This window comes from Catharus ustulatus, chromosome 6 (genome assembly GCF_009819885.2).
Source record: "Catharus ustulatus isolate bCatUst1 chromosome 6, bCatUst1.pri.v2, whole genome shotgun sequence".
In the NCBI taxonomy this organism is placed as follows: Eukaryota; Metazoa; Chordata; class Aves; order Passeriformes; family Turdidae; genus Catharus; species Catharus ustulatus.
The window spans coordinates 24,927,820-24,955,235 of NC_046226.1; the positions used below are offsets into that span (position 1 = coordinate 24,927,820).

General features: G+C 38.7%; 1 protein-coding gene across 1 annotated transcript in view; it reads right to left on the minus strand.

Moving 5' to 3' along the window:
• MIPOL1 (mirror-image polydactyly 1) overlaps positions 1–27,416 on the minus strand; it is a 186,560-nt gene that overhangs the window by 137,295 nt on the left and 21,849 nt on the right. Inside the window, exons 2-4 of the mRNA XM_033063229.1 lie at positions 19,385–19,519; positions 18,048–18,127; positions 484–670 (exon numbers count right to left, since the gene is read on the minus strand). Coding sequence (XP_032919120.1) covers positions 484–670; positions 18,048–18,127; positions 19,385–19,389 — 272 coding nt within the window. The 5' untranslated portion in view covers positions 19,390–19,519. The remainder of the gene's footprint in view (positions 1–483; positions 671–18,047; positions 18,128–19,384; positions 19,520–27,416) is intronic.

A 27,416-nucleotide genomic window follows, 5' to 3' on the forward strand; every position in this document is an offset into this window, starting at 1 on the left:
TCAATCATATTAGCCCATCTTCAGATTCCTGTCACAGACTGCTACAAGACACTACAGCTCCTCATTCTCACTCTTCCAGCTTCATCTGGACTTCACTCTGCTTTATTCCAGCTTCCTACTCACTCATCATATTTCAGGTGCTTGCTGTGTAAAACCACAGATACTACTAAATTTTCAAGATCTGTTTTGATTCTGTTCAGCATGCATTTTCAAAATTCTCTGTAGAGATCACAATCACTGATATACCCACAACGTGTGATATAAACCATTGCAATGATCACATTTTCTATGAGTGCTAGAGAATACAGAGGTGAAATGCTACATTCCACAAAGGAAGAAGGGCAAACATGGTGAGAGTCTAAGTAAAAAGCTGACTTACTGATTCTCATGTGGGAAGCAAATTTCCCTATATTTACTCAAAAATCCATGTGTGTATTGTCAATATTTTTAAAAACTATAGAGAAGGATATTTCTTGGGTTTACCTTGATTCTCCAGAACCAGAATTACAGTCAGTTAGGACTCCTCCTCTTTGACTGGTTACTTGCAAATCTGAACACTCCAGTGCTTCAGTTCCTGCCTGGATAAAAAATTCTGTGGGCTTTTGAGAATTCTTAGAAAACTGAAGTTTGGCACAAAAGTCTTCTTTTTTCTGATCCAAGATGCGTGTTTCTAATTGGGAAGAGAAAGCAAACACATTTTCTCATTTTGAGAATGAAGCACAAACTTGAGATTTCTCATTTGAAAATGGCTTGTTGTAAGAATATAATACTGTAGTAGTTTCAGATTCACAAGTTCTTCATCCCTTCACTAAGGAATGAGACCTGTGTTACCTACAGCATGGATAGATATAGGAATTACAGCCCATTTAATGGATTTTTCTAATGGAAACATGAAAAATTCATTATCATTTCCTATTCCCTTCTCCCCCTTAAATGACTTCTTAAAATAATGCTGACTGTAAAAAATTATTTACCTATCTCTTACAAAATTCAGCTCTACTATAGTGAAATATGACGAATTTCTGCTATAGAGAGGGAAAATTTTAGGTTATAACTAGACTCTTATAGTGAGGTTTCTTTCAAATCCATTTTGGTTGTAAAAGGAGTATCATCAAGCTGTAATTAGCAACAACAAATTTAAAGTACCATTATTCATTCCTGGAAAGTGTGAGGTACAGGCTCATACAACTAAAGAACTTGAAGAATGCAAAGCAGAAATTGTGCCAGGGAAAAATTATCTGATTAAAATGTTGAGTGTGGTAGTTCTCTTACCTTGGCTACTAGCTATTTTTAGGACATATTTCTGATATCAAGGCGTTTAAATAAAAGAAAGATCCACATACCACGAATGCTCTTTCATAAAGTAAGAACAAGTACTTTTTAATTATAGAATTATATTAAAAATGAAAAGGAAGCAGCCTAAAACCACTGGAAATGGGAAAAAAAATTGCACATGTATTTTTCTTTCTTTCATTTAGATTAGTAGAGAACAAACACTGGAGCTTGTGTTTATTTAATAAAGTTAGTGTTTCCAAATGTTTTGGATAAAATATAGGGCATACATTATTTGATCCATCTTATAATGTCCTCCTCAAAAATAATAAGAAACTCTCTATACAGAAGAGATCAACAAGAAATAGACCAAAAATACAAATCAATCAGTGTCAAGGTGTCATCCTGCAGCAAACACAGTTATAGGCACAGTTTCCAAGTGAAAAATACTGGAAACTGTCTCTAAAGTGTGTTGCAATAGATTCCTCTTTCCTTAAACAAGGAAAGACACAGCCAATGGCACAGGAAACAGTCCAAGGGCCCCAAGAGATGACTTGGGAATTGGCTGGAGTCAATTTAACAACTTCCAGTATAGACCTGTGTGTTACCACCTCCAGGAAGAAGTTATGGGACCCACTGCTCATTGGTATTCTCCACATCCACTTCAGCACAAATTTATTTGAATCCTTTCTAACCATTTTTGTAAACAGCAACGACTGATCTTTATACTAGAAAAACAACAATCAACAGAGTATCAGAATCTTTGTTTTTTAGCATATGGGTATCATTACCATAAAATATTTTCAAATAAATATACTACTACTTTCAGTACTGTAATTGAAATATGTTCCTCATATCATTTCACAGCTAGTGCAGAAATTGAACACAAGGCCACAGACACCTGGATTCTTAGAACAAGTGTATGCTGTTTCCACTGGCTTGAAATCCTGCAGGTTTTTGAGCAGCTTTCCTCTGAAGTGCTGCTACATCTAAAAACTGGATTTGACCTCTTACTCCTCCTTACAGTAAAAAGCAAGGATCTCTAAAGAAACTTATGTTAAAAAAAATCACCAAATATACTCTAAGAATCTGACTCAGTTTGGGAGTGACAACATATAAGGGCAACATTTTGAAACCTTTCCAGTAAGTACCATCTGAATACCAACCTAGTCTGAATTTCCATACTTGCAAAGCATTTTATAGGGAGTTGTGTTTCCCATTTGGTTTATATTATAAAGAACTTCCTACGAAATATCCTGTTTACAGTGATTTCACGAATACAAGCCGCACTGAGTATAAGCCGCATCTCTGGGTGTTGGCAAATATTTCGTTCTTTGTCCATAAATAAGCCGCACCTGAATATAAGCCGTTCCGTCGTTCGCAACGGGACCCGCGTGCAACAAAGTTGCCAAATAGTAACGGAGCCGCAGCAGGGCGGGGTTTACTGGCTCGGCTCGGGCTGTGCAGGCTCGGCCCGCTCGGGGCTGCTGACGGGGCCAGGTGGCCCAGCTTGGTGGTGCCGCTCGGCGGGGCCTCTTGGGGCTGGCAGTCGCCTCTGGGATTGCTCGCCCTGGTCCCGCTCCCAACGCGGTGGCGGCGGGCGAGCGCGGAGCACGCCCCGCTCCCGGCGCGGCGGTGGTGGGTGAGCGCGGAGCACGCCCCGCTCCCGGCACGGCGGCGGAGAGCGGGGGCGGAGCCCCCCACCTCCTCCCCGAGCCATGGGGCCATGGGGACGTCAGCACAGAGGCCCCCGCCTCTCCCCCGCCTGAAGGAGGGAACTCCCCTGCCTCCCTCCCTCCCCCCACGCTGCCGGCGCTGAGCTGGCCCCACCCGCCGCGCAACACAGTAACCAATTTGTAACAATCACGAAATCCTGGGTTTTACTGGCAGGCGCTCGGCTCGGCACCCTGGCTGGCACTTCCGTGGTTGTAAATGTCAGAAAATTATTCACATATTAGCCGCTCCTGAATATTGGCCGCATTTCCGGTTTGAGAGCAAAATCTAAGTCAAAATGGTGCGGCTTGTATTCGTGAAATTACTGTACTTCTCCTGTATCAGATACAGCATCTGTACAAATGCAGTAGCAAATTATGCTGTCACATGCTGCAGGAGAGATGCAATGTTTCTCTTGCCATAACTTTTCCTCCTCCTCCTCTCTAGTGCATCCACTTATTCTATAAGCTATATATGTAAAGTGCCTCAAGTGAAGTGTGTCGCATTCTGTGGAAGAATTCAAGAACAATGTATATCTGTTGAAATAACCAGTGACAGTAATGCCAGGAGCCTTTGTTCCTTGTTTAGCACCATGGTACTCTACTTTGGCCCTATGAAAGTTGGAGAAGAAAAATCTCACTCTAGAGAGCTAAAACGTTTATATGATGTTTTAGGTTGCTTCTACTCCCTTAGCATGAGAGCAAGCTTTTCCTCTTTCACAGTTCCTGTTTTGTTAATTTGCTCCTTTAATTCCAGGACTTTAAGAAGAGACCACAGAAGAATCAGTGAAGTTTGCAGAGACCACTGGAGATCACCTTGTTGGCATGTCAATCATTCGTATCAAGAAGTTGTCACCAGCAACTTCCAGATCACCTGAGCCCTGCTGTTGTCCTTCCAGCAGCATTAACACCACTGTACTACCCCATGACAACCCGGACCTCCATCCTCCTCCATGCCCCTCCCTCTTAGGAGAAGGCTCAAGGCAAACACCACCTGGGTTCCCACACCCTTGATCATCATGCCCAGAGCCATACATTCACATCCAACATTTCCCAGCCACCCCAACAGCATCACTGATGCCTACACTGAAAAGCAGCAGGGAGTAAGAGGGTCAGATGAGCGTCAGCAGGCTTTCTATAACATTCTGAATACCAGCTGCCAACAAGAAGCAAAGATCTAGATGACAGGTCAGTTCAGCAGGCAGATTTTTATTTTTAAAACCAGAAATGAACGTGACTGCATGATGAGGTAAATATCTGCATTAGCAGTTGCACTTCTGCTAAATCCTTGGGCCATGTCAAGATACATGTTTTTAACTGTAAATTACTGCAGCTAAAGAAAAAAGAGAATTTAGAATAGTACTAGAACTGTGTTGGCATTTATTAATGCTGTTGTTGCTTCTTTAGACAACATACATTTGCAGGACACCTTTTCATCTAGATTCAATTCCCTCAAGCACATGGGTAAGACTAAGTCGCATCACAGGAAGGCTCTAAGTGGCATTCTTGGAAATATTAGGTGAAACAGAGGATCTAGTTTGGTTTTTTTTCTCCACTGGCTTTGTAAGAGAGAAGATGATGGCAGCCTCTTCCACTCAAAATTGAAAGCACTCTGCCCAAGGGCATTAAGGTGAGAGGTTTTTACTCATTCAATAAAGCTGCAATATTTTTTTTAATCAACATGTGAAATTTGTCAGTAGAATGCTTTGGGGAAGACATTTTGAACACTGTCAGATCAATAGACATAGGACTCATTTTATTTTTATAACTACTTTATTCTTCATGACCTCCACTTCAAATAATTTAGGCATTGGTACATGGTAGCTTGTCTTGTTGCTAGACTAAGCGGCAATTTTAATCAATGCACTTCAGTGCTTTTCCTCATGCCTCCTGCAAATCGTATTGTGCACTAATTACCAATGCTGCAGACACACACTGGGGAGTAAGTAGCATTTGCAATAATCAGGCTGCACAGGAAATATCAGAGAAAGGGTAAAACAGCTTTGCAAGCCTTGGAAAAAATTATGTAGATTTCATTAAGTGGTACCACCACTACTGATTCTGGTTCTTGAGTATACTAAACAACATTTTTTCCATATAAAATAGTACAAGTTTAGTAGCCCAGATTAATATTTCACTATAGGGAGAAGCTGAACAGCTGATCTTCTGTATGTATTTATCTTGAATGAATAGCTTGTTCACATTGTGGGAAAGAAAAGCAAATGTTAAGAAAAAGGAATATAAAGACACTAGAATTAAACCTGGGAATTGATTGTGAGGGGCGTAAGGGGAAGATAATGTTGTCATGGCCTGAAACAGTAAAGGCAGGACAGAATTCAATGTTGTTAAGCTGGGAGTGGTTAAAAAGTCAAGTAAAAACATTAAATGCATCATATTGTGCGGGCACCCACTATTCCTCACAGCTTCTTCTGAGAAGTGGGGGATAAGCATCAAGATCAGGGAAAGCACAGGATAGAATCCTGCACCAACAGTGATAAGTGAATAGAAGGTGCAGCTAAAGAGGCAATAACTTCCCTTTTTATACCACTCAGCATATCCAGTAGTCCTGTCATCCAGCAGAAGCAGGGTGGACACCCCCTTCCTCCTGTCTGTAGTCGTTCAGCACCCTACTAAAATGCACTGATCACCTCAGAGGTTTGCAGGGAATCTCCACGGAATAAGAGTAAGGGAAAACAAACAAAACCCAATGGAACATGCACATAGCACCTCAAAACACAAGACTGGCTACAGATCTGCTTGCAGATAAGTATGAGGACACTAGAAGCCCCAGGTTCACGAAATCAGTTCCAGGTAGTACTTACAGCTTGCTACCTATAGCTCACTGGTATTTGTTTTAAGCTGGGATGTGGCATAGACATAGTATGTTATCTGTCTGCAAAAGACTGCATGAGTGAACGAACCCCCAGAGGGATGGCAGTAAGAGGCATAATAGGAAAAAGCAAAAGCAGACAGGAATAAAATGAGCCACATATACCCTAGGAGCAAATGACTGCAAATTCAGTAGCTATGACACCGTGACACTGTCAGATTAAAACATCTGAAAAAATGTAGAACAAAACACTGTATTTGAGGAAGTGCAACTTTAATTTGAAACCTTCCAGAATTCCTCCTGTTAATCACAGAACATTTTGGGTTGGAAGAGACCCTAAAGATCATGTAGTTGCAACTTCCCTGCCCTGGGCAGGGAGGCCACTCATGAGATCATGTAGCTCAGGGCTCGCAGCGAGGTCCTCCCAGAGCCCTCTCTTCTCAAGGCTGAAAAACTCCAGCTCTCTCAGCCTGTCTGTCCTCACAGGAGTTGTTCTCCAGCCTTCTGATCATCTTCCTAGCCAAGTCTGGATTTGCTGCAACAGGCCCACGTTTCTTTTGTGCTGGGGCTCCCAGACTGGATGCAGTACTTTACACGAGGTTTCACAGGGGGAGAGTGGAAAGGTACAATAATTTTCTTCAATTTGCTGGTCAACCTTCTTTTGATGTAGCCCAGGATGCTGTAGACCATCTGGGCTGCAATAATGTATTTTTTCTTCTCAGTCTAAACAAAAACACAACCTCAGTCTGTGTTGCATTTTTTGGGGTATTTTTTGGGTTTTTTTGTTGTTGTTTGTTTGTTTGTTTGTTCGGTGGTTTTTTTTGTTTGTTTGTTTGTATATCTAAAATGTTGTATTTCAAACAAGAGGAAATATTCACTATCCAACAAAACTATCTATGCAAAGAGCCATGCTGGCCCTATACCAAACTACCCTGTTTCCACTGGAATAATAGGATACACTTCTTATGGTTTAAAAAACTTGATCTTGCCCCACTACAAACCATACATCTACAACACTCGCTGCAATAACTATGCACGTAAAAGCATTACTTTAGAATGTCACCTTCATTTTCACTTGACTAACTGTGATTCTTTATTATCGGCTTTCAAACTATCTAACTTTTCTCCTACAATAATAAGACTAAAAACTTATCCTGATGGCCACTAACTTTTCAAGCTATGCAAATGAAATTAGTACTATCGTCGAATACTCCTGTTTTGAACTGAAAATGATGAGTCAATCATTTTGTCAGAAGACAAACATTCATTCACTCAGCTATATTTAACTACAGGAATTTCTATGAAACAGAATGACTGTGACAGACTCAGACTGTTCAACAGTTTACCCTTTACTGAATGATTAAAAGGCATAAATCCTGAAAATGAGTAGGAACCAAAATTCAAGGCTTTTATAGGCATAAATACGCAAAGAAAGAAAATTAGTCTAGTGGAAGAAATCTGATCCTATTGTCTGGCATTAATGATAAGATTTGGTTTAGGTCTTAATGATTTTCAGAATGCCTTTATTTTCCTTTTTCATTCATATTTGAGCTAAAACAGATGCAATATACATTATTTACATGCATATGTAAAAGGTGTTCATTACTTTTGACTCATTTCCTCACTGTTTTATCTTTCCTGTGATCTACAAAAAAATTTTCAGAGTTAATCCTAAAAATGGTGCTGTACCTAATTTTCAAGAAACTAATTCCTGTTTCTGGATAACAATTACAAAAGGTTAGTACAAAAATACAGGGTCTGTAATATATGCGTCCTCCAAAACAAACAACATGAAAAAGTGAAGCTTTATTGTCTTTGGACTTACTACAGATTTACTTATGTTAGCAACTATTCAGGCCCCTTCAGTGCAGTGTAGTATACTGAGACCAAGTAATCTGCAACTGAGAGCAAATGGCTGTCCCTTCATGATGCACTTTTTCTAATGTTTAAAGAAAACCAAGCAAGCTTCAAGATGATTATTCAGCAGGACTCTATGATCTCACTAAATCAATTCCATAGCATGGAAGAATGGGAACCTGATAACAAGCAAAGACGGAGCTCAGAGTAGATTTGTAATACAAAGCTAATTCCTTTTATTTCTCTGTGCTCTGCCCAGTCAAAGTACCATGTATTACCTGCCAAACCCTTGGCAGTAACAAAGAGGAAACCACCACATAGATGCATTGTACATTCAGTCCCCCAAGAATACAGGACCATGAGCTCTGTGGAGAGCATCAGGGGTCAGTTCAAAAGAATGGGGACTATCGACTTACTTTTAAGTGACTCTTACTCATAAAGGTCCTGGAATTGTCTTTGAGATAGGATATCACTTTAAGATAAGTTCATTGAAATAAGCCTTGGAAAGAACATTTTTATGGAAGCTCTCATAGATATTTTTTTAGGAGATGCATAAGTGCTGTGATAGTAATTTTAAAGCCATTGAGACTAAGGCACAGAGTGATGAAGTAATTGCATTGAGATCATTGAGCAAGCTACGTGTCCTGGTTCCAGCCAGGGTTTATTTTTGCAGCAGACAGGAAGGTGCATGGTCAGGACACAAGTTACTCTGTACCAACTCACATCATTGCCAGGGCCAGGCGAAATAAGCTCCCTTCTGGGGTTCCTTCTGGGCATGAAAATGTGGCAGAGGGAGCTGTCCAGTGTTGCCTGTTAAGGGGAAGAGATGGTTGGGGGGATATGGGGTGTGGTTTCTGTGAATCGTTTATTTTCTTATACCCTCTATCATTACTATTGTTGCTGTTACTGTTCAGTTTCTTATCTCATTGCTGTACCCAGTAAATTGCTCTTATCTCAATCCACGATCTTTGCTTTTCATGCCCCAAATTGGAGGGTGGAGAGAGAGTGGCACATGGTTTAATGGAAGAATTAACTGGAGAATACTATTCCTAAACCAAGACAGTTGTAATTGGAGCCCAGCATGAGGCATGAAGTGTTGAGATTCAACAGATCTGCCCAAAGCAGGATGGAAAGAAATTTGATCTTAGCATTTGTTGTATTAGGTCCAGAGTCAGTGGTCGCAATGTTGCTTGGGCTGTTTAAATGGGTGTGCATATATAACCACGTATGTATTCCCATATGTGCTCCTCACAGTGACCTTTTTCAGAGCAGGAAGAGGGATCTGGATTCCTTTGTTACTGCACTGTGGGATATCAATTTATGACATGATAACATTGGGAAGTGAAGGTCATTTGGGATGTGCATTCAGTGTTTCTCTCCTATCCTTACTCAGAGAATCCACTAACAGTTCTACCCCGTCTGTGGGAAGAACAGGGGAGATGACTTTTCCCAGTTTTTCACCCCCTTTCCCTCCTTCAGACCTGTTAAAACAGTTTTTGAGAATTTTGAATTCCTGCTGGATGTTAAGGAAAGCATATTCCTGTTGCTAAGTCTGCCATGTCAGGGTAGTCAACACTATATTTAGAGTCAGGACAGAGATTTCTAGGGAGATTGTTCAGAGATCTGCCCTGAGGGTATATGGTCATGAGTAGCATACAGTGTGGGAGAGAATGGGGCAATTTTTGGGGACATTCTCTGCTCCAGTGGTTTAGCAGTTCACCCCTGAACAAATACAAGACCCTGTTTAAAGTGACAGAATGCTGCACTGCAAGGAAAATGCTGTGGCAACCCCAGAGAGGAGCAATTTATTGCAGTTGATTGCAGTGTACTGAGCCCTGGCTACTCTTTACTGGACACAGCTCAATACTAGAGAACACCCTCCAGGGGAGGAGCAGGGCCTCTCAAATTGTTGCTGCACCAGGGCAACAACCCACACCAGTAGCAGTCACCCCCACACAGAAGAAATCCAAGACCAAATGAGTTCACTTAGTGAGGAATAAAGAGGAAACTGGGCCCACAGATCAGGAGGAAGAGGCAGGGCCAGAGAACCACCTGATCCCTGTTATCTCAGGAGACGGTATTCCAAGGACCCAAAAGAGTACCATTGGGATTTTGGGACAGCTGCTGTGGAGACAAAAGAAATTAGACAGCTGAATGCCTTTCCTGGTCTCAGAAGGCTCTGTTCTTTGACTATCAGCTGTCCTGAGTGGGCTTGAATAGGAAACCCCAACTGCATAGTGATTTTGGAAATCATCACTAACAGGCCTAAAGGCAAAAATTTTTGCTTATCAGGTGGAAAATGTCCTGGTTCCAGCAATGACAGGGTTAATTTTTGTAGTAGCCAGGAGGGGATATGGCCAGGACTCAGACATTATTCTATACCACCTCATGTCATAAGGACTCTTTTCTGAGAAGATGGGATGCCTTCTGGTCCAGAAAATGTGTTGGAGGGAGCCATCCAGTATTGAACCATTACCAGGGGGAGAGGGTGGTCTATTATTGAGTGTGCTGTGGTGTGTGTTTTGATCCTGAATTGTTTTTTTTCCTATACCCTATACCCATTAGTATTTTTGCTGTTATTGTTCGTTTTCTTATCTCACAGCTGTTCCCAGTAATTTGCTTTTCTGTGAACCTGTGATCTTTACCTTTAGTGGCTCCAGCTGGAGGAGGCAGTGCAGGGAGTTGCATGTGGTTTTAGAGAGACTGCTAAATTGCCTAAACCATGACACCATGACAGAAGGAAAAACTGCAGAAAGCCAAAGGGCCTGGATCCACACTGCATCTTGGAGCCTGTGCTACCTCACTGATGGTCCTCCCCGCTCTTTTCTCCTGCTCAGAGATGTCAAAATTGACTCTTTTCTGTCTGAGACGTTTTAGAAACTACTGTCTACTGTACTTCAAAAAAACATATACCACTTTTACTTATGAATGGTTAACTAACATTTACACAATCAAAAAAAAAATAAGACTAATTTTAAATTACTAAAATAGTGTCCTTTAACACCCCTTTATGATAACAATTTTAATTCACACGACAGGTTAGGTTATGGTATTTGTATATTGGAAGACAGATGTTCAATGTACAATATAAGCAAACTTCCTGTAATTTCAACATTAGGCAGAACAAAGGAAATTACCTTTTTAAAATTACATTGAGTATCATTCTAATGATACTCCAAAGCAAAAAACTTCCAAACAATTAAAACTGCTTTAGAAGTCAGTCAGATAAACCCAACAACGCAATTCAAAAACTTAATCTCTGGCTACAGCTAAACATTTAAGTTGTCCAAAACACTGAGCAAAGAGAACAACATAATCTTACTGCAACTTTGTTGAGAAAGTTATCTGCAAATGCAATAAGAATAACCAAAGCTATATTATGCATTATGGTTTTGCTTGCTCTATATCCCATAAAATATACATATACAAAAAAAGAGAAGAGGTTTGAAAATATTTTGTCTGCTAAAATACAGACAAAACTCAGAAGTTTAATGGTTTGCTTTTGTTTTTTACTCCTTAGGGGAATCCTACAGAGAACAGTGTAATTCTGTTTTAGCAACACAAGTTGGGGGACATCTGTGTTATTTTGAATGCTTCTGTATTCACCTATACTTGTGTGGAAACCTGGCCACACCCTTCATACAGAAATAAATTGAGGAGATTAAGAACAGTTGGGAGTTATTCTGGCAAAGGCAATTTTTTACAATTCTCCAAGGATTCTGATTATTTTCGTAAAGATGTTCCCTCGCCTCTTACTACATCTTTTGTCTTCCTCTTCTGCATCTAAACAGCAATTGTGTACAAACTGTTGAATTTTTAAAATAGAAAAATGCTACTCAGTCTTTAAAATATGTGGCCAATCATTACTTTGGTATTCACTGCAGTTAATCGTGATGCATTTATTAATGTGTAAATATCAGACATTTCCTTTGGCATTCCACTCTCCATTTGCAATTCATTAACATACTGTTATTTTAAAATATTAGTCTCTGAGAAGACACTGGATTTTCATTGGATTGGTCTCACAGTTGAGAAAGCATTTTTATATTCTGAATGCATCAAAACAGCAGAATCTCTAGGCAGATACTAAGTGGGATTCACTGAAACACAATGTTAGTTCTAATGGATGGATGATTGTGTTTGGTCTTTTGAAACTTTGAAGTATAGGTAAGTCTTGATCACACAAATTAATAAATCCTAAAGCTGGAGTTAACAATAACCATTACACCCAAATTCTGCAGCTTAGCCCAGCCAATTTTTCAAAAGGTCAGGTTGTGAACTGGAGAAGATCAGGGAGGTCCACCGCATAGCTTTGTTGCCAGGCATCTCTCGTCTGGATTGTTGCAGGCATTTATTAGTATTCGTCAGCAGACTCAACAAAGCAAACAAGAAATTCAAGCACGAATAATAAAATGAAATGCTGCTATATAACCCTTTGTCATTCAGCAAATATGGGACTTTTTAGCTACATTGTTCCTAAACCTGGGTTACTACTTTAATTTTTCTCCACAGTGCTGACTGAATGAGTATGCATGTGTGTTAAATGCAGAGCTCCCTTAACAACTGCAGGACTGCCATTTAATCTGTTGGTAGATGGACCATTTCCTGTGGGAACTCTAGCTATGATTTCCAGATCCACCAAATAAATCTCAGATTAAGATTCCAAATGAAACCTGCCTTTGGCAGATAAAAAATGTCAAGATGGATATAAACAGTAAAATTATAAATTATCTAGGTGTTGCACGATGACTTGATGTGCGTTTTTTGTTTACACTTTCCCTGATATCACAACTATACAAGGCATTCATCAAATGTCACACTTTCATAATACTGGAGGCATCATTAAAACTGTTTGGCTAAGGACCTTGAAGTGTTTAAGCAGTAGCTCAAAAGTATATTTGTGCAAAGTAGAAGAATAAATTTACATATCAGCAGCAGCTCATAAGGGATGGGTAAATATTCTGTTTATCTCTCATTGTAATTCAGGTTAGTTTAAATACAGGGTTTCAGGATATCATTACAGCCTATATGGAGTCATTACATAATTTCCAAACATAGTGTCTGCTGGAGTTTTACTAAGCATGCTGTGTTTATGTTTTCTAAACCAACTAAAAACAAAGTAAACCCTCCCACCCCATTTGTCTTTTGCTATTGTCATATCAGACAATTGCTTTTCACATATAACCCCCTTCTATTATCTAAATCTTAATGATCCAGAACTCCCTTTTATCTAGGCAGGGTCATGTTTCCCAACGCCCATTAATTATAGTGAAAATTCTCTTATCCAAATGTACTCAACCTCCCCTACCACACACAAACAATTAAGGCTTTGCTGAATTAAGAGTTCTAAACAAAATCACAGGAAACTACTGCTTTAGGAGAAAAAGAAACCCCTGCAATTTTAAGTGTTCAAAATAAAAGAAAGATGACTCTGCGTAAAGTAGCCATAAAACACCTTGCCCCTGCACCCTTTACTCCAGTAGTGTTTTACTAAAGGTGCAGGTGAACTCACAAATAAGAGTCGGCAATGCATCCCCTGAAGTACCTTTTTATAATAATTTTAAAGTATTTTTGCTCTGAACTTAAGTCTCATTCTAGATGTTATAAAAATAGAAGTAATGAAGGTTTCTATAGAAGAAAATAACCAAATTCCTCTTGCACTTGTGCAAGGTCTTCTAAAGCTCCTTCTGAAGCACTACTTAAAATTACTGTGGTAGCAAGTACTGTTTTCTCTGAAGTACATTTCAAGACATTCTGAAGTAAACTGCACTCATACTTTACACACTTAAGATTCAAAGTGCAATACTTCAAGGTGTGCATTCTCCCCATCCTTAGTGCTTGCAGCTTAGAGAGCAGATAAGGCTCTACACATTTTGAGCGTACCATAAAGGATCCAAGAAAATCATATTCACAACACTGCAGTGAGTCAGGCAAATACTGGGTATCTAGTTGTGCTTCTGATGAGGAGTGCTTCTGCATGCAGTCTGGCTGAAAATGTGCTGTATTCTACCACTCAAAATGTACAAGGAAAGAAATGGAATGGAAAAAAGAGAGATGAGAAGTCATACGTATGAAAGAATGATCATATTTACAGGAAAGACCAAGTGGTATTGGATGATTTTTCAGCTATCATTAGCTCATTCTTATCTTCTAAGTCATGTCATGCTATTCCTTCTTCTTCCATGGAAGAGGTTTTCTTCCTGTTCCACGCTTAGTGTTGCTCAACTAACCACTTTTCCTAGGTATTACTCATGAAAGTTCATCCTCTCAGCCTCTCTTCAGCCTTTAACATCATTCAGAGATGAATTGCAACTACACTTGACACTTTGCAAGGGGATCTCTGACAGCACACAGTGAGTTTGATGCTGAGAGCACAGCACACATTGAAGATACTGATGAACTGAGGTGTAGAGGATGCTACCTCTCTGCGTATCATGTAGATTTTTCTGCATACAAATCCAGGCCTTCTTTCCTTCCCAATTAAACAGTAATTTGTTGCAAAAAGATGGTAGGAGAGGGAGAACAGGCTCACAGTATGTCCTGTTGAGGCATGTAAAAGAAGAGACTTCACTATGACAAGTATGCTTAAGTCTGCCTCTGCTGCAGCCTTGAAAGAGGGGCTTTAGATTTACTTTAGTTTTTACAGCTGTAGTGGGTATATTCTTTACCATTTGCTGCTTCTTTACCCAAGTAGTGCATTAGATGAAAAATCTTTACAGTGCCATATTACTCTCAAGGCTTTCTTTACCCATTCATCTTTGTGTGTGCCAAGCTCACACAATAGAAATTCCAGACAAAAAAGTCCTTGTAATTGCTGTTGCAAAAACAAATCCACAAAAAAGATCATTAAAACCATTACACAACTGGAAGAGTTTTCTACTTCTAATAAGATAGCCAAAGTTACACAAAAAGATTATTCATTTTACTTAACCTTTGCACATGGCTACATTTCCTCAATTACCATGAATGTAAAACACCCCAAAACCCCACAGCTTGCCACCAGATAAAACACCTCCATTACAAATTTCCCTGCATAAGCTGATTCTGCAGTTCTGTTCCAATCTACATTATCACATCTCTTTAAAGCTAGTCTCCTCTGAACTAGTTTCCAGACACACAATTTAAAAGTATATTTACAAGCTGCAAACATTCTTTTCAAGTTACATGGAAAGTGTGTATATGGATGGTAACTAAAGTTGCCATCAAATACTCAGAAGTGAGATTGGTTCACTGACTTACATTTCAATATATGCTTCAAGTAATGGTTTAGCTATATATATGTATTTCTATGATTGAAAAACATAATAACCACCTTTTAAGAAAGCAAACAACTTTGCCATTAAATTAATCAATCTATTAACTTAGCAATTTACAAATAAAAATTACGCAATGCTTTTAATTCTGGAGTCAGCAAAACTCTAATTCTGTTGTCAAAACAGACCAAACAGTACTTAAAATTCTAAGACTTTTAATTTCTGCCCTGTCCTTAAAGCATGGATGCTCATAAATATGACATCAGTAAAAACATTACAATAGTTAAAGACTATAAAATACCGAGGTATAGCTGCACCTATTCTAACATGGTACATGAGTCAAATAAGACACAAATTTAACTCCAGCATTTGCACACCCAGCACTTTCCTATCCTGGTAATGCTTCTGGAAAACTACCGTATGAAGTCCTAAATGTATATATAGGAAGAGAAACCCAATTTCAGGTTCCCTCTTCTGTTTTCATAGTATTAATGTTTTCATATTTCCCATAATGCATGGAAACCCTACTGAAATAACAACTCTACCCCAATGCAATGGGCTTCCCCACACCCACCATCACTGCAATGCAAAGATATGCATCTATTTGCCAATACAAGTTTATTCTTATAACTGATTACTATTCTAGGCTGTCTAGATTGGATCCTGGATATTTTTCATTTCTAAGTGGCACAGTTCTCACTGGTCTGCTGCCAAAGTTCCTGGTACATTCTCTCAAGTATCCTTTGAGGGAAATGAAAAAAGACATTAACCTTCTATTAAAAACAAGAGAAAGAGTACATTTAAACTAGATACAAACACAAAATAACAAGCCTTGCACACAACCTGTTCTTTTAATTCTTCCTAATGGAACAGAACAGTGACAAAGTCTTCAATCCACACAGGGATACTATACTCCAAACAACTCGGAAAGTTAAAAAGAAAATCTCACCTATCAAACACTTCAGATACATTCCTCTTAAACACTACCTTTCTTTCAAGTATTTTATTTTATAACATCTATTAACAGGTTACACATTATCCCACATAACTGCCATAAACTTACCACTTCTCTGTATCTGTTTTTTCTATATTATAAATTTTCATTGCTTGACTGAATTTTCATCTAGTCAGATAAATTTAATAGCGTATTTGTTTCACTATCCTTATTTGTTGACAAATAATGAAATTTCCAATATTTCAGTATATTCTTAAAAAAACCCCTTTGAATAAATCATTATAGGGTTATTCTAAACCCAGCTTTTAAACTTCCAAGTTACAAGAAAGGAACATCTAAAATAAAGCAAAGTACCAACCACATAAAGAAAGATACAAAGATGACAAGAGCAAGCAGGACACAAAATAGTATTTTCCTCAGCACACACATTTACACAGAAAATGAAAAGTTGCTGTGATTAAGTAGTATAATGAATAGCTACCAAGGGCACATATTGAACATTATGTTGCTGAAACTGACCTACTATCTTTATGACAAATTAATGTAATTAATACCCAAATGTGTTAATACCCAAATTAAATTCTAAAGAAAAAAAAATTCCTCATCCACATCAGAATGATGACAGATTTACCCATAATCCCTTTTTCTAAATTTCCTAGGAGCAAAACCACAAAGAAATACATGACTTATTAAATGATTATGCTAAAGAAAAGTGCATACATTTTACTGTTGTTTATACAACAACTTCTATTGGATACTTGAATCTCTATATGTTAGCTTGGAAGAAACAGGTGTCTAAACAGCACAAAACATTGACGTAATGCATCAGAAAAATAATACACATGAAAAATAATACACAGTAACTACTCAGTTTAAAAATATCTCTGAGCAGTAGCAGTACATAATTTCTTGCAATTAGACAGAAAATATTTCACAGAGAATCAGTTTCATTTGCCTGCTTTGGAAAACTTAACCTTTTGAACCATTCTTAGGGTATGCTGACCCCTAAAGGTCTAAAAATACTAAGCCTGATTAAGCCATTACACTTTTAAATTGTCAGAGTACAATTCTCCACTAACTTACACCACCATTACTATTTTTGTTTACAGAGTATGAGTCAAAATCCTTTGAACTTCACTCAGTAACAGCTGAAAATTCCATAAATTAAAAATAAACAAGTAGTTTATTTTACAGAATAACATAGGTAGAAATTCCTTTACATATGAAAGAAAAGCATTATCTACAAAAAGAAGCATTTCTTCTTTCCTCTAAACAGACTCTCCATGAAAAACTTGACATTTATTATCTTTTGAGAGAGAATACACAGTTTAGAACTCAAAAAAAGAAAATGTACAAGAAGCTATGAGGCTCTGATATAGAGGGGAATTATTATGTTGACACATCTATTCAGTTTTGGATTTTTTAAACTACACAGTCACATAATAGCAAAAATCCACCCTAAAATGAGGGTATCTTTTTTATGTCTTTCCCTTTCTTCCTTCTCCATGCCACAATCTAGTTACAAGCCACTTCTACAAAGTCAGTCAGTCATGTAATGTACTCTCAAATTGAGTGCTTTTTTAATTTCCCTTAGGTTTCTGTCCTGAAACATAGAAGACTGTGTCTGAGAACAATTGTGTCTGGTCAACCAACTAAAAATACAAAAACATACTTGCATCCTGATGAAGATGAAACTCCATCAACTGGGGAAGATCCAAGTTAACCAAGGTCACCTTTTCCTCCAAGCCTTACCTTACTGTATAAATTCAGTTGAGCTACTAATTAATATTAGTAGATGGCTTAATCACACCCAAGCCAAGAGTGAATAGCCAAGAAAATTACTTTAAGACAGACTTTCAGATTTATTGTTAACAATTAAAAAAAAAGTTTGGAAAGTAAAGTGCAATGTAAAGACTAAGAATTTAAACAAGAATTCTGAAAATTATACAGAAATATTTTCAATAAGCCAGAAAATAAAGGTGAAGCTTTACATTCATGTAGCTGCTCTCTTGATACTCCAAGTACTTTTAAGCGGCAGTATGTGGTTGTGGGTTTTTTTCTTTTCTTCCAAAGTCAGTCATATATCAGTAAGAACAAACACACTCCAGTCACTGCCTAGCACTGGTACAACACCTAAGGTTCCTTATTAATATCTTTAAAGTCCCTACCTTTTGACCAGTTCTCCATTTGTTCCTCTGTACTTGTTTGATCTGGCACTGAGTCCAGTTTTTGCTTGAAGGTTTCAGAGCTAAAATGAAACAAACTCTAGTTAAATAAACTTGAAACAATATAATACCCCTATACTTTGCCTTCATTAGACAGAAAATTTACAAAACAAATTATTTAAAATATTTATAGCAGCACAATGAAGTCTGCATACTTTAAAAGTCAGTGAAAAATTATATTTCTCAGTAAAATATTTTTTCTTCACTCATCTAATTTTAATAATTGTTTGCTTCAGTTTTCTGTTGCACATGATATCTTTGTTGAATTATTTATTAGTTTGGTTTTTTCTTCTAGAGTCTGGTCTTGGAAGTACACATTAGTGAGCACAGCCCAAATCACACCAAGCAGTCCTGCTACAGACAACAAGGCTGCTTACTTTGGCAGTTATTACAGATGGTGGCATGTGCTTCACTTTATAGCATTTTTCTCTCTTGCTTTAATTTCCTACACAAAATACAGGTAATGTGGCCCATGACCACTCCAACTCTGAATTTGCAGGTCTTTCTAAACAGCTAAATAATGCATCCTAATATTTGCATGCCTATTGCTTTAGACTATAGTTAATCACACAATTGCAATATTTCATATAATCAAATATCTTCAAGTAGTAACCCTCAATAAGACCTGTAGTTAAATGTTATGCCTACCAGACATCATTTTGCATGTTAAAATAAACGCTCTCTTATGTGTTAAAAATTCAGTTACACTCTGTATTGCAAGGAAATCTAAATAAGTTTGTAAGTTGGTAACATAGTAAGCTTAACACAAATTATATTACTTACTCAAACAGCTTTTTAAAAAGTATTGTACATAGCACAATTTTTATTCTTAACTATGCAGTTGTGCTTATTTTGTATGTTTTCCCTGCTACATATTTTTTTACATTTATTAAAACAATGCATGTGCCTTGAAGACTCAGTGGCTAGATTGTGAAAACACTCAGAGAGTTGGCATTGTGGTGAAAAAATGTAAGAGATTTTTAAAAAATTAAGTACATATTTTAAAATTCAAGCAAATTATACCAAGACACATATCCTAAATAATAAAGTAGCAGAAGAAATTATTTTCCCATAAAACATCAAAAAAGCAGATTATTTCATTTTTGTATTTAAAATTATAAAAAAAATACTTGTACAAAGAATTAAGATTCAATACTAACACAGAAAAAAATTCAAGAAATGCATATTTAGTTCATATTAATTGTTGACTAGAAATCCACATGATAAAAAAATGCACAGGACTTGATGTGCTTAGGTCTTAACTAAAATAAAAAGTTCACCTCATATTGCAGAACACTGAGTCCCTTAAAAGAACCCTTCAAATAAAGCTGTATGCTTCTTCTTCAATTCTGTGTAACTGTGTTGATTTGAAGTTGGCAATCTTTTCCTAAGTTCCTCATTTACTTTTGGATTAGCTGAAAATATAGAGGGTTATTAATATCAAGAAATAGGTTTCTGTCTATGAAGCCATTTCCCTACATATTGCTCAAAAAGGTTCATAATAATTGCAGTATTTTAATAAGATATTCACATAGTACGACATGAAGAAAATATGGTATTTAATAACCTCTGGAGTATTTTAAAACATGTCTTAGGGCCTTAATGTGTCTAGTAATATACTATTTAAAACCATAATTTTATCCCTCCACAATATACAGTCATTCTTCCTCGCCATTTACCCAGCTAATGAATGCCAGCAATTAGTAAAATGTAATCCCATTGCACAATCATTTTAATGCTTTTAGCACTCAGAAAAGTAAACACCAAATTAATACTGCTCAAGCCATATCAGATCCTAGCTGGAAGCAAGCAATTATAGTTCAGCTCCTCAGGTGTAATTAAATGATTGGAATGATTTAGTTCCATAAATGCAAGTTAATTCATAAGCAAGCAACAAATATACTGGGAGTAATTACAAGAAACATTGACAGTCTAAGCAGGGCATGTGCCTCTCCGTAGCTGATATAGGAAAATGCTGCCCTCTCCCGGAAATAATAGACTATGGCACAGGAAAAATCCATGACTGAAGTCAAGAGTCTTATTTACGGACTTTGTCTTCATAGGTGAAAATAGGTTCTGTTAAATAAAAGGAATTCTCTTGTTTAAACATAGAGAAAATAAAATTTAAAATTGTTGATATAAGTTATCAGGTCACCTATCGATCAAAGTAAAATTAAAAGATTTTTGGTGCTCCCTAGGATGTACCAATAAATTTCCCTATAATTTGAAAAAAAATGTTAGGATGCATAGCAACAAAATATTCCAGACACTAAGTATTTAAACTAAGGAGTTGAACACAAATGCTTAAATAGGTAGCTGAGTTGTGCACAACACTTACTTGTCGTTCAAGGTGTACCTTTACAGAAGGTACCTTGAACATAACGTATTTTTAGAACCAAAGCTTATTGAACCATTATTGAATTATTATTCAGCGAGTGTTAAAAGTCACCATTTCAAAAATGATCAGAAGTGGCCATTAAGGTTTTCACACAAGGAATCATCAGAAAAATTGAATACTTTCATTGGAAGACAATCTGTTAATAATCAATTTGTGTAATAATGAGGGGAAAATAAAGTCGGAGATTAAAATAAAGTGTGCTGGCAGACCAAGACAAAACTGAAAATACAAAATGAAACCATAACCCAAATGCTAGAGGTAATTTTAAATCTAATTTCCTTATTCACTATTTATTTATCCAACTTGTGCTAGTGTAAAGCTACTAGGACATCATGAAAGAAAGTGAAAATAAAAAAGAAAATGTCCTTAATGGTTGAATATAAAATGCAAAAATCACATAAAATTAATAGTTAAATACAATAATAAAAGAACTCTCAGACCTAACTGTTTTGCCATCTACGAAGGTAAGAAATGCTTCCCAATGCTGCATATAGCAGCATGGGAGAAAAATTACACACTGTGGTCAGTATATACCTGTTTTTCCACACAGAGAAACTGTAGGAAAGCTTGATTCAGAACCTGATCAATGTAAAAGCCTTAAAATTGTTCTTTACCAATAGCACTTTGGCATAACAAAATTATTTGTTCCAGATTTTGGTGTATTTCAAAACAAATCCAAGCTGCACAAAATACCTTGTGTGTTACTTTACTTACTGTGGAAAAGAAAAAAATTATTTTAAAAAGTCGTATTATTAAAAGTTTAAAATGTACTGCACATTTGCTTTGCCCTTTGATGTCACAGTCCTATTTTTCTATTCAAATCTTGTACACTGTAAGTTAATTGCTTTTGGAAACTACTTATTATTCATGTAAAAATTAATGTGCCAATGTGTTTAAATCCTTTTAAATGACCATTCATGCATCTTTCTTCTTTAAGTACCAATGAAATCTGTCAAAGATATCAATGCAAGATGGTCTTAGACAAAGTTCTAATATAGATTTTTTTCTGCTAACATAAGATTTTCATTTTCGTCAACTTTACTTAAATTCCATTAATTTTTTAAGCTGCTTTTAATAAATTCACAAGTAAAAAATTTTAGGCTCCATAGTCTGTCATTTGTGTTCCAGCTGACTTTATGAATATTAATAACAGTGTTATCCTGATTAAATAGGCTTCATATAAAATCCCTGTGAATCCTATAGCTCAGACATCTCATTTTTCCAACTCTTTATGAATTTGGATTCAGACATTAAACTGGAAAAAACCTTAAAAAACAGATTCAATGGTACATTGCTGTATCCTTAAGCAAAAAATTAGCTGTTCTAATGATTCAAATAATTAAAATTGATAGGACCACATATTGAGATTTCAGGCTTTCTGTACACATGCAACATATTTTAACTCTAATGAAAATAACAACACTTCACAGACAAGGGATTAAGAATCTATTATAAAATAATAATACCTGTCCTAATGCTTACCTTAAACAAACAGATGATATAATCTTAAATCTTTATATATGGAGTGCTCATTTGGAGAAGTATTTTCCAAAGAGAAAGAAATCAGTTGGTGCTTAATTACATAAGCATACACATGAAATACATGGACATTCTAGTTTACCACAGGAGCCCAGGGAAAAACAGCATTAACTATTAAATGGTTCATACTTCAGGAAAACTGACCTTTTTCTTAAGAATGTCAAATTGAAACACACAGGAAATACTAATATTATCCTATGAGACTCATGCAGTTCCAGTTTTGAACTGTTAACTTCTTTCCATGCTTATATGTTTGAATTATTTATGTCTATGACAGACAAAAAATGGAAAATTAAGCTCACTGCACTGCCTTCACTTTTTTATATAGTGCTAACTGGAAAGACTGTTTCCTCATCCATTCAGGAAAATATTCTGCAAAAACATGATTAAAATACTTTGCCTTTCAGTACCTTGGAATATGAATGGGTTTTAGGAGAAAAAAAATTTTAGATAAAATAACAGCTTATTCAAATGGATGGCATACCAATTCTGGTTCTAATTTTTCATCAACACAAACACTTCATAGGAATTAAATAAAAACAAGGTGTATAAACATATCTTGAGTGTCTGCAGAATAACTGCTATACAAAGGAGCACCCCACGGTAACTCCAACCCCACAAGAGCACCACAGCAACACTAAGGCCAATGCTTTCTCTCCCTGGGCAGGACTGAGAAGTCCATCTTATAAGCTGGAGTTCAGTTACTGAGTCCTCTCCTCAGGAACAGAAACTGTTCCACTCTATATGGAGACCCAGTGAGTACAAACCCCTATTCCTTGGTCTTGCCTTGAAAGAATTTGAAGTCAACCACTGAATCACGGCCTTAGCTGCTGTGACAGGATGCAAATGTTTGCTGCTCTCGACTGAATTCATCCATTCTTCAGCAAAAATCCTCCAGTCTTGGAAGAGTTTGCCCACGCAGAGGGCTACCCCACCTGCCTCTGGTGCAACAAAAGAACAGTTCCCACTACTCCTTGGAACAGCATTGGGCCAGTTTTTGTCCCCTTAAAGATGCAACTGACAATTGCCATTGAGAGTGCAGGATGAAGTACCATATAGCTTATGAAGAGGGAAATAGAGAATGAATTTAGCATTATTCCCATCAGACTAATTAGATTGGCAGGATCTTCTAAAATATCCTAAAACGTTTTGCCTCGGGGCACGCTAAACTAAAAAAAATTAACTCAGGAGGGTACACATAAAAAACAGTTGCCTTCTCAAAGCATTTCCCCAGGGAGCAAACAGACAGTTTTCTTAGCCCAGGTGGATGTCAAGTTTTGATTCAATGATACACTCCTCCAAAAAGAGTCACCTTTCCTCCCTATCTTAAGAAATTTTATGGTGTATCAGAAATCTAAGGGAATTCAAAGTACAGTAGTTTCACGAATACAAGCCGCACGGATTATAAGCCGCACCCCCGGTGCCTCGACAATGTTGCTGTCTTTGTCAATAGATAAGCCGCACCCCGAATATTAGCCGCACTTTCGTTCGTCGCGAGAATCCGTGCGCAGCTTTCACAAATTGGCCAATTAGTAACAGGATCGCGGCATAGCGGGCTTTACTGGCTCGGGGCGGGGCCAGGCAGGCTCGGCCCGCTCATGGTTGCCGACGGGGCCGGGTGGCCCAGCTCAGCGCCACGGCTCGGCGGGGCTGGCCGGGTGGTGCTGCCGCCGCCGCCGGGCTCGCTGGCCCCCCTCTCCCGTCAGCACCGCCCCGCTGCCGCGTTCGCTCGCCCGGCTGGCAGGGCTGCCGCCGCCGGGCTCGCCGTCCGCCCCGCTGCCGCTTTCGCTCGCCCCGCGCCGCGCCTCGCGAGCGCCGCGCCCGCCCCGCGCCGCGCCCGCCCCGCGGCGCTTTCGCGGCTCGCGGCGGCGCTTTCGCGGCTCGCGGTTCGCGGCTCGCGGTTCGCGGCTCGCGGCTCGCGGCTCGCGGCTCGCGGTTCGCGGCTCGCGGTTCGCGGCGGCGCTTTCGCAGCTCGCGGTTCGCGGCTCGCGGTTCGCGGCTCGCGGTTCGCGGCGGCGCTTTCGCGGCTCGCGGCTCGCGGCTCGCGGCGGCGCTTTCGCGAGCGCCGCTTTCGCTCGCCCCGCCGGCAGGGCTGCCGCCGCCGCCACCAGGCTCGCCGGCCGCCCCCTCCCGTCTGCACCGCCGCCGCGTTTCCTCGCCCTGGCCGGCACTGCAGGCCCCCGCACCGCCGGGCTCCCCCACGCTGCTGGCCCCGATTATGCTGGGCTTCCCCCGCTGCCAGGCAGCCCCACCCGCCGGCCTTCCCTGCTTCTGCCATGCTCCCCTGCGCTGCTAGCCCCAGTTCTCCCGGGCTCCCCCGCCCTGCTGGCTCAGGCTCTGCCGCCCGCCCCCGACACTGCTGGCCCCGCCTCTGCCAGGCTTTCCCACCTCAGCCGGGGCCGGCCGGGCTCCAGCTTGGCTTGGGGCTGCCGCGGGCTCTCACTTCCGTGTTGGCAGCTTTTAGAATTTTGTTAATAGATTAGCCGCCCCGGAATATTAGCCGCACTTCCGGGTTTCCACCAAAATTTTGGTCAAATTGGTGCGGCTTGTATTCGTGAAATTACTGTATGTTAAAACTAGTTTTGGACAGTTATAAAAACACTAGTCAAAGGATAACAGAGATAGTAAATTCATGCATTTTTTACGAGTGGAATAATAACTCATGTGTTAGATACTTAAAAGCTGTGAAATGGAACAAACTTTGATCACAGAGATTCTTATTTTATTGCATTGTATCCTACTACTTTCAAAACTGAATGAATGTAGCATGAATATTATTTCAAATTTATAAACTCTCACATCATTAAAAAGACTTCAATACTTTGGTTAATAAAAGTAGCTTCATTATCTGGAAGCTTGATAAAAACATCTTCTCAGAGGGCAAAGTGAAGCAGTAATCCCTGGCTTTTCTTCTCTGCTGATTCTTGACCCAAAAGGAGGTAAGACATATGCAGTTGGTTTCAACTAACCTGCACAAATAAGAAAAGACATGAAGAACCAGGGCTCAGATAATTTTTCACTGTTGCTGCAGCAGTTTCTTCATATTCCCACTACAAAATTTGCATCTGGTGCTTTTAATGATGGCATACTGTAAGCGACAGAGCACTTACTGTCTTTGTCATGCTTTTCACAAAAGCACAAGAGTAGGAATAAAAATGCATAAAACCAACTGGCTTATAACAAGTTTCACCTATTCCTAAATACAACTTATTTGGATAAAGGACAGGTACTTCCCTCTTTATTTTTTCTCCCTAACTTGAACTAAGTGTCTTCAAGGCTCAATTCTCTCTCTGTGCATCAGGAAATGTTTGTATGCATAGCTCGCTAACAGCTCCCTATCTCTTCTGCCCTCTGACATATTCTTGTTTTCACATTAACAATCTTAATTTGTATTTTATTTACTAAACAATCTGCAGCCTGCTCTGTTGTCTTCTTTCCCATTTTTTATCTGTCCTTTGTCCTCCAATTCTTTTCTTTTCCTTTAGTTTTGTCTTATTTTTGACAATACATGCCTTTTCCATTCCCCCTGCCCATCACCTCTTTGAAATTAAATAAAAACGAGGTATATAAAAGTAACATATATCTGCAAGATAAAAAGCATCCAGTGCTTTACTTGTGCAGTTCCAAATGGCTTTTATTACAGCTGTGGCAGTATTTCCTCTCTCTAGTATATCCTCTTCCTTCTTTCTAAAGAAAACTGCAGAGAAGCTTGTCAAAGACTCCTTTTCTCGCAGCATTTCTCATCTTGCTATGCATTCTTGTGAAGCAGCTTTCTTCTGTGACACTCTAACTAACATTATTTTCATTCTAATAATGAAACTGTGACATGCTTCGATCATGTGTGAACAGCCATTTAGCCATTCTTCAGTTTTGTTGTAAATTCTCCACTGGCCTTAAAACTCAGTATTATGTATCACATTATATACTGTTTAGACAGCCAAATCTCCATTTCTAAACATTTTATAACAAACAGTAATTTCTGTAGCCTTTACAGATAGGAACAAATATGAGCATTTTAAACTAGCTGTTGCCTTATCTGGAGCAAAAAGAATATTTCAGTAAAATCAGCACTACACAGTGGTAAGGGCTACCTGTGCATTACACTCTGTTGACAGGATTGTAGTAGCAGACAAAGGGAAGTCATTAAATCCCCCTATTTGGCACATCTGAAGTGCTGCATCTGGCTTGACCTGCTCATGGATATCCTGAACTAAGTCCAGCAGGTGATTCAAGATGATTAGGGCTCTGCAGGACATGAGTTATGAGAAGTTTGCAAGAGTTTGGTTAGTTGGTTTTAAGGAGAAAAGGCTAAACAGAGACTTTATTGGGTTTTAGTTGCCCTGTGAGCAAATATAGAGAAGACAGAGACAGATCCTTCTGAGAGAGACAAGCTGTAACATAGAAAACTCAGAGTTATGAGTAAGAACACATTTTTCACAGTGAGGAAGGTCACTGGAACTAGTTGTTTAGAAAGGTTACAGAATCTCTCTAGCTGGATATGGTCAAAATGTACCTGGATATATCAACTCAACTTAACTTTGGAGACTTGCCCAGTTATGAAATGAATGATATGCAATTCCTGCCTACCTATTTTGTTATTCTAAGGATTGCAACAAAACAAACCCACAGAACTAGAATTCCTGTAACAGAAAAAATACTAGGTTGCTTTCTGCTTTACAGGGTATTCCAGTAGAGCCCTTGACCAACCAACACCAAACAGCAGTGAGACACAACCAAAGACCACCCATGCAGCAGACAGGCTAAATGCCAGCAGGGAGGAATCAGTGCAAGAGCAGCATGTGCACAGCATTTTGAGCCCTACTGGTCCTGAGCACCCAATTTTCTTCAGTTTACTACATGACTGGATGATTTGGCATTAGGCTAAATGTCAAATATTGGTTTGCACATCATTCTTCAGTAAACCTAAAATAGACCACTAATACAGTTATTTTACCTGTCTTTCTGAAAGCTCTGGCCTTAAGCCCCACAAAATCCATCCTTCCCCCAAACTTGTAAAAATGTTACTGTGACTGAAGAGCTCCTACAGCTAACTACAGAAATGTTTCAAGAAACATGAGCGCACAGTGCTTACGCTTGCAAAATTCATTGTATAGTGTATTCAATATACTGAAATTCCCAAAATCCCAAATCATAATTTCTTTTATCAAGAACTAAGTTGCTATCCCAGATTTTACCATAAAAGCAAAAATAAAATCACAAAACATTATATGCACATAAAAATGTCAAGTAACTCAGTGCCAAACTCAAAGACCACTAGTAAAAGTAACAGCATTAAGCAGAAATTATGTCCTCTGCCAAAAACATTCCAATTGTTTGGCTGCCTTCACAGAAAGAAGACTGAACAGGGACTCAAC